Here is a 17543-nt window from a genome sequence, read left to right on the forward strand (position 1 = left end):
ATAGTCTAAGACAGCGGGGGGGGGGGGGGGCAGAAGGTTACTTCCTGGTGTGAAGCAAAAGGTTTCTTTCTATATGTGAGATGCCAGACTTGACCTAATCATTTCTTTAGAGTGGGGGGGGGACAATAGGGCCGTCCTGATCTACTCTTCACTGAGACAACAGATGATAATTAAACAGCTTGAGATGGAGCATTCACCACTGAATTAAATCAAATCTTCTCAACCCGACTGCAGCATGCTTTAGCATAAATACATTGTTTTTAACTTTTCATAACTCAACACTGTCAACGGGCTTATCTGCTAACGTTAGCTACCGACAGTTAGATTTTTTTTGTTTTGTTCTTTTACTGTAGAAGAAACGCTCTGGCTTGTTTGTTTTCTTTAAACCAATCAGAATATTCGTGGGCGGGGCTGAGCTCTGGATGCAACGACTTTGGCTCTGCTACATAGTCTCAGGAAGGAACTGTTCACCCTGATAGAAGAAACACATGTGCATGTTGACAGAGAGCAGACACACACACACACACACACACACTCTATTTCAATGTGCTGCATTCATGGCTTATCAGTCTGTGTAACATTACTTCGTCCTCAGCAATCCTGCTCCAATCACTCCCAACACATCCCAGTTAGATATAAGATGGCTAATGTTAACATATTCTTTGGGAATCTTTACAGTGATTCCCTTAAAGAAGCAACCAGGCCTGCCTTGTTGTACCATCAAAACGTCTTTTTGAACTTTCCATTTTCACACAGGAACATCTGGAGATGTTCTGCTAAATGAAGTGTGGTTGGTCCAGGCTACTGTGCATGTAGCTTGTAGCTCCAGTTAATGACTTTTGGGCCTGACATTTTAGTAGTTCTTTCAGTTTGAATGTAGGAGATACTTGACACTCTGGAGTCCTACGGATTGGTCCCCTCATCAGCCCTTGCATGGTCAACTAGAATTCACTCACACCTCCCATTAGTTCTTCTAACCCTTGTATTATTATCTCTGCATGTCCCCCCCCCCTCCTTGGGTCTACCAAAAGCACCTTCAGCAGACGGCAAGCTGGCGACCAGAGCAGGAAAGGAATGCAAGAAGGAGGAGGAAGAGGAGTATGTGGTGGAGGAGGTTTTGGACCGCAGAGTGGTGGAGGGAAGAGTAGAGTTTCTGCTGAAATGGAAGGGGTTCTCAGAGTAAGTATGAGTCTATAATATTAATACTTGGTGTTCTTGGTCCTGATACACTGTGTTCTCGGAACGTTCCCCTAACTTTCTCTAAAAGTTACAACCTTTAGAGAACGTTAGGCGAACGTTACGAGAACGTTGCAACCTTTAGCGAACGTTACGGGAACGTTCCCTAACGTTGTAACCTTTAGAGAACGTTAGGGGAACGTTCCATTAGCGTTGCAGCCCTCAGCGAACGTTACGGAACGGTCTCTTAACGTTAGGGGAACGTTCGCTGTAAGCATAAACGAACGTTCCCAGAACGTTAAGAAAAGATTAGATTCCCCTAACCATTAAAAAAACTAACACCCGTACCATTTGTGTGTATGTATGTACTGTATATACACACGTACACACATACAAACATACAAAAGTTATATTAGTGGGAATAAATGAACAGGCAAACTTGATGGCATTTCAAAACTTTATTATTCAAACAACTGAAAAAAAAAAGATAAGGATGTAGTGCAAGATGCATAAAGATGTGTTTGTAAAGTGCATGCAAAATAAGTCACTAAAAATATGTTATTATTATATGTTAATAAAAAAATTAAAAAGGGGCTCCATGTTTCATGGCTCAGTCCTTCTCAGCTGGCCTATAAAGAAATAAACAAAAGTTAGGCATGTAATACTAAGAATGAACACATTGACAGAAGATTTTTTTTATTAACTTTAATATGAACATCACGCAGAAGAACTTCAATTTACCGTCTGTGTGGGGGCAAACTTCAGAACTTGCCCAATCAAATCCTCCGCTTCTGCATCAGTCAGCGCAGGGACATTTTTCTGGCAGGCCGCTAGAGTAGAAGTCAAAATGAAGCAAAGCTATAAGTCAAATTAAAACCTCTTGTCAGCCAAGCTAAGCATAATACTAATGTGAACAATAAAATAACACCTGCCTGTTATAACCCTGCATACAGCCAAGTCCTGGAAGGCTTTCTTTGACTTTCTTCCCCGCAAGCTGTACTGTCTCAGCACATCATGCGTTGCAACTTGCCGCAGCATGCGGCGGATGGCATCACCTCAGTACAACCATCGAGGGTTGACAGGAAAAGTTGCTGTAAAACATATAGTAACAATAATATATATAGTTATGCAATTATATAGTGTTCGTCTTAGGGCAGGCCTATGGCCACTTAATTTCCATATTGTTCCTCCTCTCTCCACACACACACACACACACACACACACACACACACACACACACACACACACACACACACACACACACACACACACACTTGAGTCTTACCTCTCATTTTGATCTCCATGTCTGAGCCACCTCCCTCTGTGGGATGACTTACCCCCCTCTGTGGGAGTTCTTCTGCTTAAAACAACAAAAACGTTAAGTTACTCTAGTGATCCTTGCCATTAAATTGTACTTCATTGCAACTGTACCTTCAACTAGGTCCCAAGATGAAGTGGCAGTCCGTGGTAGGGTCACTACAGACTCATCCTGCTCTGGGCAACCAGCTGGTTTCCTGCATGGCGTTGATACATATACAAATAAATTATGTATGATTATTATATAAGATGAAGTTGATAGGTTGCCTGCACATGCCATTACAAAATATGAACCTATTCTGTTATATTAGACAATTAGACAAAATGTATATATAAAAAATAAAATAAAAAAAACTTACATGCAGGTGGTGGAGGAAGTGTTATCTGCTGAGCTGAAAAAAGACTGGAAGAGACAAACATCGGAACAATCATGATGTGCACCATGTTGACTGTCAGTGGTTCCATGTTAAGAAATATGACTGGTTTCTTATATACATGCATACATTTTAACTTCCAGACAGGGCTTCCAGACGCACGATCCGTCCTGGACAGTTTATCTGGTTGTGCAACAGACTCATTTGTAATACAGAGACCATATCATTTGTACCGATTGCAAAATATGTGATTTGAAATATGTGAAAAAAATGTAGTCTATAATTAAGGTCTTACCATCGCTTGAAGAATCTGTCATGAACCTCCTTGGGTGTTGGCGCTGCCTTTTTTGGACACCTGCTTCATCTTCTGTCTCGATGGGATATTTATTTTTGACCGTTATGTTATTAAGCCCCCGATAGTCAATACATGGGCGGAGAGTCTTAGCCACATGGTGAGAGGGATCCCTGACGTCCCAGCCATGTTTCCCTTTCTGCATATTATATGGTCATCCTCGTTACTTACCATTAGAAGCTGCTGCAGAGGAAAGGCTTAAAGGTCTGGTCATCATTACAGTACTCGGTCCAGTTAGCCACATGGTGAGAGGGATCCCACATGATAATATGCGTTAGTAGGGTGGTCGTTCTATATATGCTTATTGCTGTGGTAGGTGGTGTGTGGAGGGGAGTCGGGCCTCTGAATTTGTGCGGTACAGTCCTCGGTGTCATGGAGGTCGAAGTAGTCGCAGATGTCACAGAACAGCCTGGGAGGAGCCTTCTTCTTCTTCACGGGTTCCTTGTCATGGCTCTCATAGTCCAGCCCACTTGGATTATTCCTATTGAGAGCAGCAGCCGCCATTTTTGCCAATTTGTCTTTGAGTTCCTCATTTTTCCTGTGGAGGTCAACAATGATTGAATTCAGGAACTCAATTGCTGCCTGACTCTCTGCAGTCTTCTCATTGTCCCTTACTTGGTCCAAAGCTACATCACCTAAGGACTTGTTGGTGTCAGGTCCTGCAGCCAGGTCCTTCTCCAGTCTCTGAACACAGCCCTGTAGATTAGCCTTGTCCCGCTCCAAGGTCTGAATTGTACCCTGCAGTGTCTTAACTAAGGCACTTTCCCCTTGCAGTTCACCCAGCTTGCTCATCAGCTTTTTCACCTGCTGGTCCTTTTCTGAAATGAAGGCTCTGTTTTTATGGATGGACTTTTGGGGAGCAGCCTTCTGCTTCTCAAACTGCTCCTTCAAGCTGCTCTCACTTTGCTGCAACTGTTTTTGAAGTTTTGAATACTTATCCTTGAGCGTTACAAGTTTGCTCTGATCTTTGTTATTAAGCTCCTGAGTCAGCTTTTTCTCATCTTGCAGCATCTGCAGCGACTGTGTCTTCAGAGTTACAGCTTCTTTAAGCTCCTCAATTTCCTGGTACAGACTCTCAGTCCTCTGAGTTTCTATGCCAAGCTGCTCCTTGGATACATTCAGATCTTCCTGGTACTTGGAATTATCTGTCTTCAATGCTTTTAGCTGCGTCTCCATCTTCTGCTTGGCACAGCGGAGCTCTTCCAATAGAGATTGGGCTTCATTCTTCTCCTGCATCAAACTGGCCTTCTCTTTTGTCAGCTGTTCCAGAGCCTCAGCAGTCTTGCCATAGGCCTCTGTAGCCACAAGCTGCTTAGAAATAGCATTTTTTAGTTGAGACTCCAGCTGCTTGATTTTCTGGGTGGCTTCATCTCTCTCCACCTGCAGGGCAACCTTCTGAGCGGTTGGGTTTGAGATGCTGGAGGAAATCTTTTCTTTCACAACGGCAGAAGCCGATAACTCTGCAACAGCATTATTGCATTGCTTTTTCAAAAGTTCTTTTCTGATTTGTAGGCTCTTGACAGCAACCTCTTGTTGTGTCTGGCTAGCGCGCAACTTTTCTATCTCTTCAAGGAGTTTTGACCTTTCAGTGAGCCAATTTTCTTGGCTTGTGTGGAGAGAATAAATGGTCCGCTCCAGTTTACACTGTCCAGCTAAAAGGTTTTCCTTCCCTGTGATCAGGATGGTCATATGCTTTCCTATATCCTCGAGCTTAGATAATAGCTGTTTTCTCTCTTGCCTCCTTTCTTTTTGTGTGAGATCTTCATTCATTTCGGTCCGCTGTACTGAACTTTCACCAGATGTCTTCATCATGTCTGAAATATCATTTTCCAGCTTGTATTTGTCCTTTGAAAGTTGATCAAGCTTTTCATCTGCAGCCTTCAGCTTTCTCTCCAGCACGGAAAGTTGACTTCTTAGAGACTCTGATTCTGTGGTCAGAGATGTGCACTGCTCTTCTTTCTCACTGAGCTTCTCCAGTGTTTCTTGCATAGTGTTTGATGATTTAGTCTGCTCCTCTGTACTTTTAACCAACCTTTGTTTCAAGTCTCCAAGCTCATGTTCCAGGACATCCTTCCCCTGCTGTACAGTTGTCAGACTCTGCTGGAAAGCGAGATCTTCCTGCTGTCGGTCCTCCAACTGTGAACTTAATTCACAAACCATGGCACCCTGGTTTTTCCCTTGTTTCTGAACCATCTCTAATTGACCGTTCAGGGTCACTAGCTCCTGGTTACATTGTGCTACTTTTCCACGTTGAGCCACAATCTCTGACATCTGTTCTTTAGGTTGTCGGTCCTTGTCTTGGGCCTGTTGTGCCAACATCCCTTCTTTCTCCTCAAGCTCCTTCACCCTAAGTTCGACAGCATGAAGATTTTCAAGAACATCCTCCATCTCCATGAAGTGCTGCTCCTCTGCTCTTTCGACGTTGTACCGTAGGGACTCCTCCTGTCGTTCCATGTCCTCAATCAAAGACAAAAGCTGTGCCTTCAGTGCCTGCTTCTCCCGAATCCAAGATGCAGCACCAGCCTCAAGAGCCAACTTGTGCTCTATGTTCAGCTTCTCTAGAGCACTTTTGGTTTTCATACGTTGTTCTGTCTGGGCACCTGAGCCTTTGCTGAAGGACACCTTTAGCTCCTCCATGGCTTGCTGGTGAGAGGCAATGGCAGACTCCAACTTGGAACGCCACAGTTCAGTAATGTCAGCATTCTCTTTCTCAGCATGGCTTAAGCACATCTGCAACTGCTTGTTGTCACCAGAGAGCCTTACAACTATAGCCTGAACCTGAGCAGCTGCCTCACTATGGGTCTTTTTTTGAGCTTCTTGCTTCTCCTTGTACTTCTTCAGCTCTTCTTTCTGCTTATCTTCTTCGGAAGCCAACTGAGCTCTCAGAGAGTTTTTTTCATCCAGAAGGGGAGAAACAGTACAGTTTGAATCCTCAGAGCTCGGTTGGGATCTAATACGCAGCTGCAGGTCTACTACCTCTCTTGTTTGCAGCGAAAGTTCCCTCTCAAGGTCCATAATACGAGATCTTTCAGACACATTGGCAACCCTAGTGTCTTCTAATGCTCTTTGGAGTTTCTCAGTTTGGGTCTTTTCAAAAAGAAGGCTCTGCTCAAGCTCCTTAATGTGTGCATGCTCCAGTCTGGTCTGCATCTCCAGGTCTCCTTTGGTAATGCAAGCTTCCTCTACACAGAACTGAAGGTCCTCCACCTTCCTACGCTCCTCGTCCAGCTGATTCAGCAGCTCCACTTTGTCTTTGTCTGCAGCTTCTAACAAGGCACTTAACTGATCAATCTTGGCCTCCATCTGCTCCTGATCAACCCTCAGCAGGCCAATTTGTTGCTCCCTTGCTCTAACATGGCCAGTGGCCTTGGCAACTTCAGCTCTCTCCATGTCCCTCTCAGCCATTAGCTGCTCAATGTGACACTGTTTCTCCTTTAGGGCCTTTTGCAGGTCTGTAATGGCTAAAATCTTAGGACTATACCGTGATGATGTCTCTGTTAGCAGGCCTGTGTCGCTGGGCTTGTCACTGACAGAGGATGCAACAGAGGTCATGGTACAGATGGAGGAGGCACTAGGGCTTTGCTTTAGCCCTGATGGTGTGGCTACTACTTTCCAAACCGTTGTTTTTGCTTTGGCTGGCATGATGGAAGGGAAGCCAATGTGTGTAACTTTGTGGACTGGAAAAAATAAACCATACTTGGGTGGGCACCGAAAATATCTTATGCCTGCCACTGACCCGTCATTCTTTCCTAAGGGCCCATCCAATTTCACACCACACCACTCGCCTTTGGCAAAATCTGTTTCTCCAAGGAAACGTACCACTCCTGCCTTTGTACCACCAACTGATACTCTGTCACCCATCTTCAGCTCTCTTTCCCCCTTCTTGACTGATCCGGTCTCGGAGAGTTTGGAGACAGATTCACTGATTGTGTGTGGGAGGTTGGAGGATGGCGTAGCTGGTGCAGCTGGTGTAGTGGAGGAGGCCTTCTTGGTTGCAGTGGTAGGTGATGTTGATTTTGTGGCAGCCGTGTGCGAGGATACACTGCTATCTGAAGGAGTGGGTGATGCAGCAGAGGAGGGGGGTGCTTTCTCAGTTCCGTTAGCCTCGCCCTCTGTGCGAGACAACTTGGATGGGCGGGTAAAAATTCCTTGCAGGTCTTTACACTGGAAGTAGCGCACCCCTGCCACTGACCCATCATTCTTCCCAATTGGCTCATCCAGAACAATCCCTGCCCACTGGCCTAGAGCAAACTCTGCCTCTCCCAAAAATTGTATGTAGCCTGGCTTATTCCCATTTACCCATACTCGCTCCCCAATCTGGAAGCTCTCCCCAGCATCTCCTCCACTGGCACTTGCAGCGGATTTGTCGGCCACAGCAGCTTTACCAACCGCACACAGCACTGTGCTGGGGTTGGTCTTGGAAGCTGCTGTCCCAGTTGACCTAGCTATCTTGCTGGGCCCTTTGATTCCACTGAAACTGGCTGTGCTCATGTTTCCGCCAGTGATCCCTTAGACTCAAAAGGCTTGTTTCCGTTGGTGGTTAAAGAATGACCCTAGACAATGACTTGGATCAGACTTCTTTAACTGTTGCTGTCTGGATCAGACTTGTCGATTGGAGATGTTGTTCGTTTGTCTGAAGATTGTCTCTGACACAGATCGGACTTACCTGTAAAACAAGACACTGTGTTTAGTGGTTACCAGTTGAAATGACAAAGCCTTAACCCTGAGTTAACATAATCAATTTGTTTTGACGTCTGGTGATGTCACATTGATGTCAAAATGAAGAAAGTTATATGACATCACATCAAAAAGGATCAAAGCCATTTTAGAATATGATGTCAGAGTTCAGAATGACTGCAGCTTAGCACCGTTGCTAGGCAACTGCAGCACCCTGTGGCTGGCTTCTTAACTGACAACATAGCAGAATTCCATTTGTTTTCTCCAAAAGGAGTTTGATTATCAAGCCTCTTGAGACAGAGACCCAGACTTCAAAATAAAACAGGAAACAGAACATATACAAGACAAGACCAAAAATACCATACAATAATTACAAGACATGACAGAACCAGGCTAAGAATTAAACACAGTAAAACAGATTTCTACAATAAAATAAGACATAAAAACCAAACCATAACAAACAAGGATGTTGTAGAGCGCCCTCTGGTTGAGAAACTATGCAACACCAACAGTGATGTAGTGGAGGCTAAACGCACGTAAACGCCGTTTATGCACCTCTCAAAATTCGGAAATGGCGTTTACCCACCTCCAAAGTGCGTTTATCCACCTCTGAATAGCCTATCGTCCCAAAGCCATTCTAAATTAAGCTTGTGTCGTTTTAGTTTCATATTGTTCATTATTAGTTTCATAGGTTGTTAAACCTAAGACGAAGTCTCAGATTGCGCTGCATTACGGTCAGTGTTGACCAATCTCTTGCGGAGTTTGGTGTATATTCCCCCAGCGTTGCCTTCCAGGCAGTGCTGCTTGGAAGGTACTAGGGTTGTTATTGTTGTCGCTCTAGCTGTTACGGTAAACGTTTCTATGGTAACAGCAAGTTTGACCAATCAGAAACGTTGCTGTTATGCTTAGGATTGTGGGTAATGTAGTTTTTCTGCGTAAAATAGTGGATAATTGTTTTTCTTATAATGTTACAAGGTTGATATCATACAGAAACTGGGTCAGTCTACCTCGGATGGTTTATACATTATGGCTGATAATTAAATTCTTATGGAGAAAATGTATGTATTTATATATAATAAACTCCATCATCACTATTTTGATAATTGATTAGTTGGTTTGAGTAATATTTTAAAGACAAAATTTTGATTCCAGCTTGTTAATGTGAATATTTTACACATATTTTTGTTGTCTCTGTTTTGTCATTTAGTAAACTTTATAGATTTCAACCATATAATTCCTTCTTGAGTCTTTTTAACAAGAAATTCGATTAATGTATGAACTGAACTGATTGTGTGACCTGTGAGGAAACAATGAAACAAACATGTCATCAGGTAGGCCGTGGCCCCCCTTATCGGTGATCGCGTCGTGGTCCACCTGATCACAGAATTTATAGTTTACCCACCTCTTTTTTTACCACTACACCTCTGAACATCAATGCTCATAACATGGTTCACAGTCCGTTTTTATTAATTAAATATTAATTTGACAGAAATGTATTTGTCATCATAAATAATTCCGATGAATTATTATTATTATTATTTTAATTGGCCATTATAGATGCTGATACCATCGGATCGGCAAATGCCTAATATCGGCCCACCGATATATCGGTCGGGCTCCAAACCTCACCTTTGATCGTTACTCATCTAACTTTATGAGCCTTTGCTACGGACAGCTGCTGAGTTTGAACAAAGGAGCGGCAGTGCAAAAAAACACGTATCAGCCCCACTTACTGTGGTAACTCTTTGACAAATATGCATGAAAAAATGACTTTTTAATTTACCTGCATGAACTGAAAAGAAGCCTCAAAATCCTCCACAGGATACATTTTCACCCGGAAGAACTTCATGCCCATGATGAGACTGATGATGCTCTGGACCACATAGGGACTCTGCTCTTTTAGCCTGAGCTCCTTCAGTTCTGTGATGAACTTCTTCCTCACTGCTTGAAACCTGAGCACACGCACAAAAACATATATACATCTACACTTACAAAAAAAAACTCCCTAAACTAATGAGAGGTTAGGTTTGACTGAGAAAGTGACAAATCAGCCGGTATTTAACTAACAGGCAGATTTAAGCTGACTTCCTTTGACTGTGTAAGGACTCCAATGACCTCAGCATACAGGTCTGCGATGATGTGTACATTGCCAGTGTTGGGGCCACAGTACCTGTCAATTGAAGTATATTTTATCTTGCAAGAAAAAAATCTATTTTGGCCTAAATGACTGTTACATGCCTGAAATGATTAGTGTTGTAATCTTTTAGTAGGCAGGCTAGGCTGGCATTTCCTTCAAATTTACTAGAAAAATAAACATTTAGAAGAAGAATTAAGACTATAGAGTAAAATGCAAATTTGGAGTATGCTATTGCCTATTTGCCCAAGACTAGTTCACTTATCAAAACAAGAGCAGAGCATAAACTATGAAATATATTAAATAATAGAACAATGTCTATGGTGTTACATATTTCTTTTCTTGAATGTAGAGGCTGTAACTTAACCCAATTTCCCCTTTGAGTTCAAAAAGTTTTTCTGATTCTTATTTAAGTAATCCATTAAAGTTTTCTTTTTCTTTTTAACCAAAAAAAAAGGTATAAAGACAGATATTTCTCCGACGCACTCAAGCCCCAGATTCGCGGGCTGCTTTCTGATGTCCTTGCTACTGGACAGGAGCAGCAAAATGGTGAGGCGAGTTTGGAAGCGACTGGCACCGAGCCCCCAGAGAAAGTACCACGAGCTGGCTCCTTACACGCTATGTATGCTGAGTTGTTGGATGAAGATGGGGAGCATGGTGGCGGTGACATCAGCACCTCAACATCATCGCAGATGAACCTCAACCTATCAGAGCCAGTCATCCCACGGAGCGGACAGCCGCTTGTTTTTTGGCGAGACAATAAAAGTCGTTTCCCCGCTCTCGCACAAGCAGCACGAGCCTACCTCTGTGCTCCATGCACAAGTGTAGATAGTGAGCGACTTTTTAGCACAGCAGGGAATATTGTAGATGAGAAGAGGAACAAGTTGTCTGCCAAAAATGCAGAGATGCTTATATTTCTGAAGAAAAATCTGCCATTGATGCTTAACAAGTAAGCTTTAAGAGAAAGGGCTTTACTACTCTCTATTCCTCTTCTGTCTTTCTCATTGACTCATGATTTCCATGCTGTGCACTTTAAATGTATGTAGATTTAAAGGAGCTAAAAGAACATTTACAGTTAGGATTTGTTTGAAATTTACAAAACTTTGTTATTACTACTGAAAAAATGTCTGCAGTGATTGAAAGGACATTTTAGATTTGGAGCTAGGACAAAAAGCCAAACAATTAGTGATATATTCTCTAAAGATGTGTGACTGTTCCCACTGCTTCTATTTTTAGTTCATTACCGCAGGGCAAGCCTAAAATACACACCTTATGCCTTTTTATCTTGACATCCCAAGATATTTGATTTTGTTTTCTTTGCTCTGCACTTTAAGTTTAAGTACACTTTAAGTTTGTGTAAATTAACAATGACAGATTTTTTGTATCTTATTTCGAAATAAGGCTTATTTGTTAAGCTCTAAGCTGTTAAAGGTGTGTTTCTAAGGAAGTAGAATGTTGAACGTTTCCTGTCAATAAACGTAAACAGTTGACAATTCACAATACATTATCTTCTGTTAATTTTAGTACATATACATTTTTGTTAAGACTATTAAAATTTAATATATGACATGATAAATAGAAGGCTTCAGATAGACCCAGTGATCGGTGACAGGTGATCGGTGATCGGTATCAACCAATACTGCTTTCAGCAATCGGTGATCGGCCCCAAAAATCCTGATCGGAGCACCCTTAGTATATTTCATCAAGTCTTAAACAAATACATAACTTTTTTATGCGGAAGACATTGTTTTATATGACAGATAACACACAACAAAACAACAATGCACAAAACTGAACATGTGTTTTTACTTAACCCTTGTGTTGTCCATCGGGTCAAGGGGACCCGTGCAGGTTATGTGACCTTTTGAATTTGCCCTTGGGTCCGAAGCTTGTTTCAGCCCATTTCACACACACACACACACACACACACACACCCACACCCACACACACACACACACACAGAGAGAGAGAGAGAGAGAGAGAGAGAGAGAGAGAGAGAGAGAGAGAGAGAGAGATTTACAGAATAACCCTTGTGTGTTCCATCGGGTCACAGGGACACATTCGGTTTAGTTGACCTGTTGCATTGACCCTCGGGTCCCAGGGACCCACGTTTGTTTTCAATTCATGTCATGTCTACTACAGCGAACCCGGCCCTTTGGGTCTCCGGGACCCGTCCCCGCGTTTGAATGTATGTCACCTGTACCACGGCCTCGTCTGTCTGGGTCACACGGACCCAGGTAATATTTAACACCCACACACACACACACACACACACACACACACACACACACACAGAGAGAGAGAGAGAGAGAGAGAGAGAGAGAGAGAGAGAGAGAGATTTACAGAATAATCCTTGTGTTTTTTATTGGGTCACAGAGACACATTCGTTTTATTTGACCTTTTGCATTGACCTTTGGTTCCCAGGGACCCACGTTGGTTTTCAGTTCATGTAACGTTTACTAGAGCGAACCCGGCCCTTTGGGTCTCCGGGACCCGTTCCCGCGTTTGACTGTATGTCACCTATACCACGGCCTCGTCTGTCTGGGTCACACGGACCCAGGTAATATTTAACACACACACACACACACACACACACCACCTTGTCACACATTCGTTTTATTTGACCTTTTGCATTGACCTTTGGTTCCCAGGGACCCACGTTGGTTTTCAGTTCATGTAACGTTTACTAGAGCGAACCCGGCCCTTTGGGTCTCCGGGACCCGTCCCGCGTTTGACTGTATGTCACCTATACCACGGCCTCGTCTGTCTGGGTCACACGGACCCAGGTAATATTTAACACACACACACACACACACACACACACACACACACACACACAGAGCAGAGAGAGAGTTCAGTAGACTAGAGAGAGAGGAGGAGAGAGAGAGAGAGAGAGAGAGAGAGAGAGAGAGAGAGAGAGAGAGAGAGAGAGAGAGAGAGATTTACAGAATAATCCTTGTGTTTTTTATTGGGTCACAGAGACACATTCGTTATATTTGACCTTTTGCATTGACCCCGGCCTACTAAATACATATTTAACCCTTGTGTTGTCCATCTGGGCAAGGGGACCCGTGCAGGTTATGTGAATATAAAACAAATGTGTGTTTGTGTGAATGTATTATGTTATTGATTTAACTTTCCCAGTCTTATCTAACTCAGGCTTGTTATTGTTCTGCAACTTCTCAAGGGAATGGGAAGGTGTGTGTGTGTGTGTGTGTGTGTGTGTGTGTGTGTGTGTGTGTGTGTGTGTGTGTGTGTGTGTGTGTGTGTGTTACAGTGCTGTTTGCATCTTTGTACATTAAAAACAAATATATTATCTCCCAAAATGTTGACCGCTTTCTTTAAAGTACTTGAAATTGCACTAATCACATCCTTTTTATTGTGACAAGCGAACTGAAACTGTCCTCAACACACATGAAGCTCCCGAACGGAGAGGAGAAGGACGATGGCTCACAGCAGAAGCGAGTGCAGGCTCACCACTGTGAATTTATTGCAGTAATGGAGTTATCAATATAGACATAACTGTTCATGTAAAATACTTGACAGATGTTTTCCTTTCTGATTCTCTTCACTGGTTCACACAGTATATTAATAAACTTTATTTCAGACCCAGGGGGATCCATATCAGAATAAGAACATATACAAACACAAAAATACAGAATACACAAAAATAAAATTAAAATAAAGCCTTCCACAATGTTCAGAGTCTAGTATACAGACATGTTCGCCAATGGTTCCACAATCTGGAGGAGAATCTGACAGAACTACGTACAGGGTTCGCCAAAACAGAGATTGTGTCATTTTCTGACTCAGACACCCTACACATAAATCTATACATCAGGTTACATAAAACAGCAGAGCAGGTAGGTACCCCAACGCTGCCAAACATATGGCTTGCACTGGAGTTTCTTGGAGCATTCAGCAGCAGCCTCATGCTGTCATTATAAGCCACTGTGAGTTTTCTAATGCTGCCTTGCTTGTATCGACACCACAAGTAGGCCGTATACAAAGGTGTACAATACGCTCTAAAAAGTGATATTTTCACAGGTACAGAGCACATGCTAAACTTACGAACCAGCATGTTCGCTTGTGCATACAGCTTCCGACGCTGCCTATAGATGTCCTCATCATCAGAAAGGTCATCTGCAATAACATGGCCCAAATATGTAATCTCAGTGCACACCATAAGTGCAGTGTCAGACAGATAGAAGTCAGGGAAGGTTGCCTGTCTGTCTTCTCTACTTCTGATAATCATAATCTTACTCTTTTTAGCATTGTATTTTATATCAAAATCCACACCATACTGTGTGCATACCCTTAGAAGCTGTTGGAGACCAGCACTATATGGGCTGAAGATGACCAAATCATCTGCATACATAAGGTGATTAATTAGTAAGTCACCAACCCTACAGCCTGTACCACATTCATTTAAAATCAAAGACAACTCATTCATATACATATTAAACAGAAAAGGAGACAGAATTCCTCCCTGGCGAACACCCTTGGTCACTTGGAAGGGAACAGACATTACATTCCCCATCTTACTCTCATCGTCTGATGCGAGTACCAATACACCAAGATTCTAGTTATAAAACCAGGGACCCCACTTTTATACAGTTTTAAAAATAATTTCTCATGATTAACACGATCAAATGCTTTAGAAGCATCAATGAAGCATAAGAACATTGTGGAATTTTGTCTATTATATTTATCTAAAATTTCTTTTAATGCAAAAATACAGAAATCAGTACCATGCTTCCGTTTAAAACTAAATTGGTTATCAATAGACAGGACATACCTCTCAAGTCTACACAATATAACTGTCTCCAGCACTTTGGACATAACACTGGCCAGAGCTATTGGCCTGTAATTATCTGAGCAGTTCAGCTTCCCCACTTTATCTTTAATAACTGGTACCAGCACAACAGAGAGCATAGAATTAGGTAACTCTCCATGAACAAGGAACCCTGTGGAGCACATAGCCACCAGAGGACACAGTTTCTTACTGGCAAATTTAAGATGTTCAGCTGTAATGTCATCCAGGCCACAGGCCTTATTATCTCTTAACTTCAGTATTGCTTCATGGACTTCAACAGAGATGACAGCAACATCATCATTACACTCTACATTGTTCACTACAAACATATTACTTTTTACACAGTTTAACAGTTCATAATATTGCTTTCGCCACAACTGTGAAATTTCATTAGACCCACTCACACCATCTATATTAGAAGGGAGAGATGTTTTACAACTATTAACAGTTTTTATTTCTTTCCAGAAGTCCTTAACATTATTTTTTTGCAGCTTCCATGCCAGTGAATCCAACCTCATAGTGTTTTCATTTCTTTTAATATAGCGAAGTGCATATTTAAATCCAGCATTAGTGCATTCAGAACTGATTCAGAACGCTGCTGCTCGGGTCCTCACTAAGACCAAGAGACTGGATCACATCACTCCAGTTCTGAAGTCTTTACACTGGCTTCCTGTGTCTCAAAGAATTGATTTCAAAGTACTCTTGCTAGTTTATAAATCCCTTAACGGTTTAGGTCCAAAATACATTTCTGATCTGCTACTACACTATGACCCCCCCAGACCTCTCAGGTCATCTGGGACAGGTCTACTACTACACTATGACCCCCCCCAGACCTCTCAGGTCATCTGGGACAGGTCTACTACTACACTATGACCCCCCAGACCTCTCAGGTCATCTGGGACAGGTCTACTTTCTGTCCCCAGAGTCAGAACTAAACAGGGTGAAGCAGCTTTCAGTTTCTATGCTCCTCATATCTGGAACAAACTCCCAGAAACCTGCAGATCCGCTGCTACTCTCAGTTCTTTTAAATCAAGGCTGAAGACCTTTCTTTTTGATGCTGCCTTTCTTTAAATGACTGCTCATTTCTTTAAATTTCTTATGCTGCACTGTAACTTTTATTCTTGTGTTTTATGTGTCCTAATGTTTCTATTTTGTTTTTAACTGTCTATTCATTTGTTTTATTAATTTTTAATGTTTATGATTTTTAACTGTTTGTACTTGTGTTTTATCTGTTTAACTGATTTCGTGTAAAGCACTTTGAATTGCCCTGTTGCTGAAATGTGCTATACAAATAAAGCTGCCTTGCCTTGCCTTGCCTTGCATTTCTTGTTTTCAAACAGGGGGCCATGCCTGCTTTTGCCTGACTCGGCCCATTTTTTAAAAGCATTTCGAGCCTCTGAATGGAGCTCCTCTACATGATCCTTCCAACCTGGTTTAGCATTGCACACTTTTGTCCTATGTTTATAAAGAGGCCTGCTTGAGATACTGAGAGACCCCACAATAGCTTCATACAGGATATATAAATCCTCACAGTGTTGTACATTCTTACAGTTCATATCCCGACACAATAAGGCATCTTTTGGGGCCTTGATATCACCCAGCAAGGCATCAGATGAGTTGATATATTCATTAAAATCGTTCTCTGACAATTTTGACCAACTTATTTTTTCTACATTAATGCCATTATCCACAGGCAGCAACACCGGTAAGTTGTCTGTGTTCAACACCATTAGGAAGGGTATATGGTCTGTAGTAGCCAAATCATAATCAATCTTCATCATATCAATGGAGTCATGGGCATCCACTGTACAAAGACAGTGGTCTAGCCAGGAAGTAGTGTGCCAAGCCTCGCTGATATAAGTATAACTCTCATTTGGCAATAGTAACTTGCTGGATAAAACCAGTCCACTGTCTGTACAAAACTGCGTTAAATGATTACCAAATAAAGAGTTGGCATCAGTTACATCCGCATTCATGTCACCAACAACATAGATGCAGGTAGAAGAATGGTCCTGTATAAAAGACATAATAAATCCCAACCTACTGAGGTACTCATCCTCATTTTGTATACACTCATATGGCGTATATACATTCAAAATGATCATCTTCCTATCATTACAACACAGCTCAAGCCCAATTCTTATAACATTAACCAACTGGTCATATTTTTTATTCCACATAGACATAGTGGCTACCCCTCCTGGGATTCGCCCCCGGACAACTTTTGCACACAAGTCAGTTGTTGATTCACCCGCTCCATGAAAGTCCCTGTGTATAGAGTTTAGTCCTTCCAGGTCTTGTTTTGCCAGGAACGTCTCCTGGACACACAGAATGTCACATCTCTCCATCAATTTGTCCACAACAACACGGCGTGATTTATCAGTATCACTGTGGCCAACACGAAGTCCACGCGCATTATAAGACACGACACAGATGTTCATATGGCCTAGGTTAATTCATCACATAGCAGCAACTATGCAGACTGGCTCTCGTGTGGAGCTGCAGGTGTACCATGGCCATCCAACTTATCCCCCCGGCCCTCATTAAAAACCTTGGGGCCACGGGCCTCATAATAGCGGAGAACATATGTCCCATCAGGCCAGAGTTTTGGATCATACATATCAGCAACATTGTTCTATTCAGCAGTGATGTGTAAGAAGCCGTACCTGCTGCGGGCCGACTCGATCTTTCGACACG

At 42.5% G+C, this 17543-nt stretch overlaps 2 protein-coding genes across 2 annotated transcripts; both read right to left on the minus strand.

Annotated features, from left to right (window-relative positions):
• Window positions 1-3510: 3510 nt before the first annotated feature.
• On the minus strand, window positions 3511-7847 carry LOC116682605 (CAP-Gly domain-containing linker protein 1-like). The gene has a single exon (XM_032509735.1). The coding sequence runs from the start codon at window positions 7708-7710 to the stop codon at window positions 3511-3513; it is 4200 nt and encodes a 1399-aa protein (XP_032365626.1). The 5' UTR covers window positions 7711-7847.
• Window positions 7848-9655: 1808 nt separating this feature from the next.
• Window positions 9656-10751, minus strand: LOC116682606 (protein furry homolog-like). Its single transcript, XM_032509736.1, has 3 exons — window positions 10608-10751; window positions 9986-10089; window positions 9656-9848 (listed from the first exon to the last, which is right to left on the minus strand). Exons 1-3 carry the CDS (start codon window positions 10749-10751, stop codon window positions 9671-9673), a joined length of 426 nt encoding a protein of 141 aa, XP_032365627.1. The 3' UTR covers window positions 9656-9670.
• Between the last annotated feature and the right edge of the window lie 6792 nt (window positions 10752-17543).

The sequence above is a fragment of the Etheostoma spectabile genome, unplaced genomic scaffold (assembly GCF_008692095.1).
Source record: "Etheostoma spectabile isolate EspeVRDwgs_2016 unplaced genomic scaffold, UIUC_Espe_1.0 scaffold00018818, whole genome shotgun sequence".
NCBI lineage: Eukaryota > Metazoa > Chordata > Actinopteri > Perciformes > Percidae > Etheostoma > Etheostoma spectabile.

Bases quoted from the DNA above. Each gene is read 5' to 3' on its own strand.
- LOC116682606 (XM_032509736.1), bottom strand. From the start codon at position 10,751: ATGACTGGCTCTGATAGGTTGAGGTTCATCTGCGATGATGTTGAGGTG. The intron at 10,090-10,607 runs GTGCCAGTCGCT...TTTTCTTGCAAG, and splicing joins GTACTTTCTCTGGGGGCTCG to ATAAAATATACTTCAATTGA. The intron at 9,849-9,985 runs GGAAGTCAGCTT...GCGTGTGCTCAG, and splicing joins GGAGTCCTTACACAGTCAAA to GTTTCAAGCAGTGAGGAAGA.
- LOC116682605 (XM_032509735.1), bottom strand. From the start codon at position 7,710: ATGAGCACAGCCAGTTTCAGTGGAATCAAAGGGCCCAGCAAGATAGCT.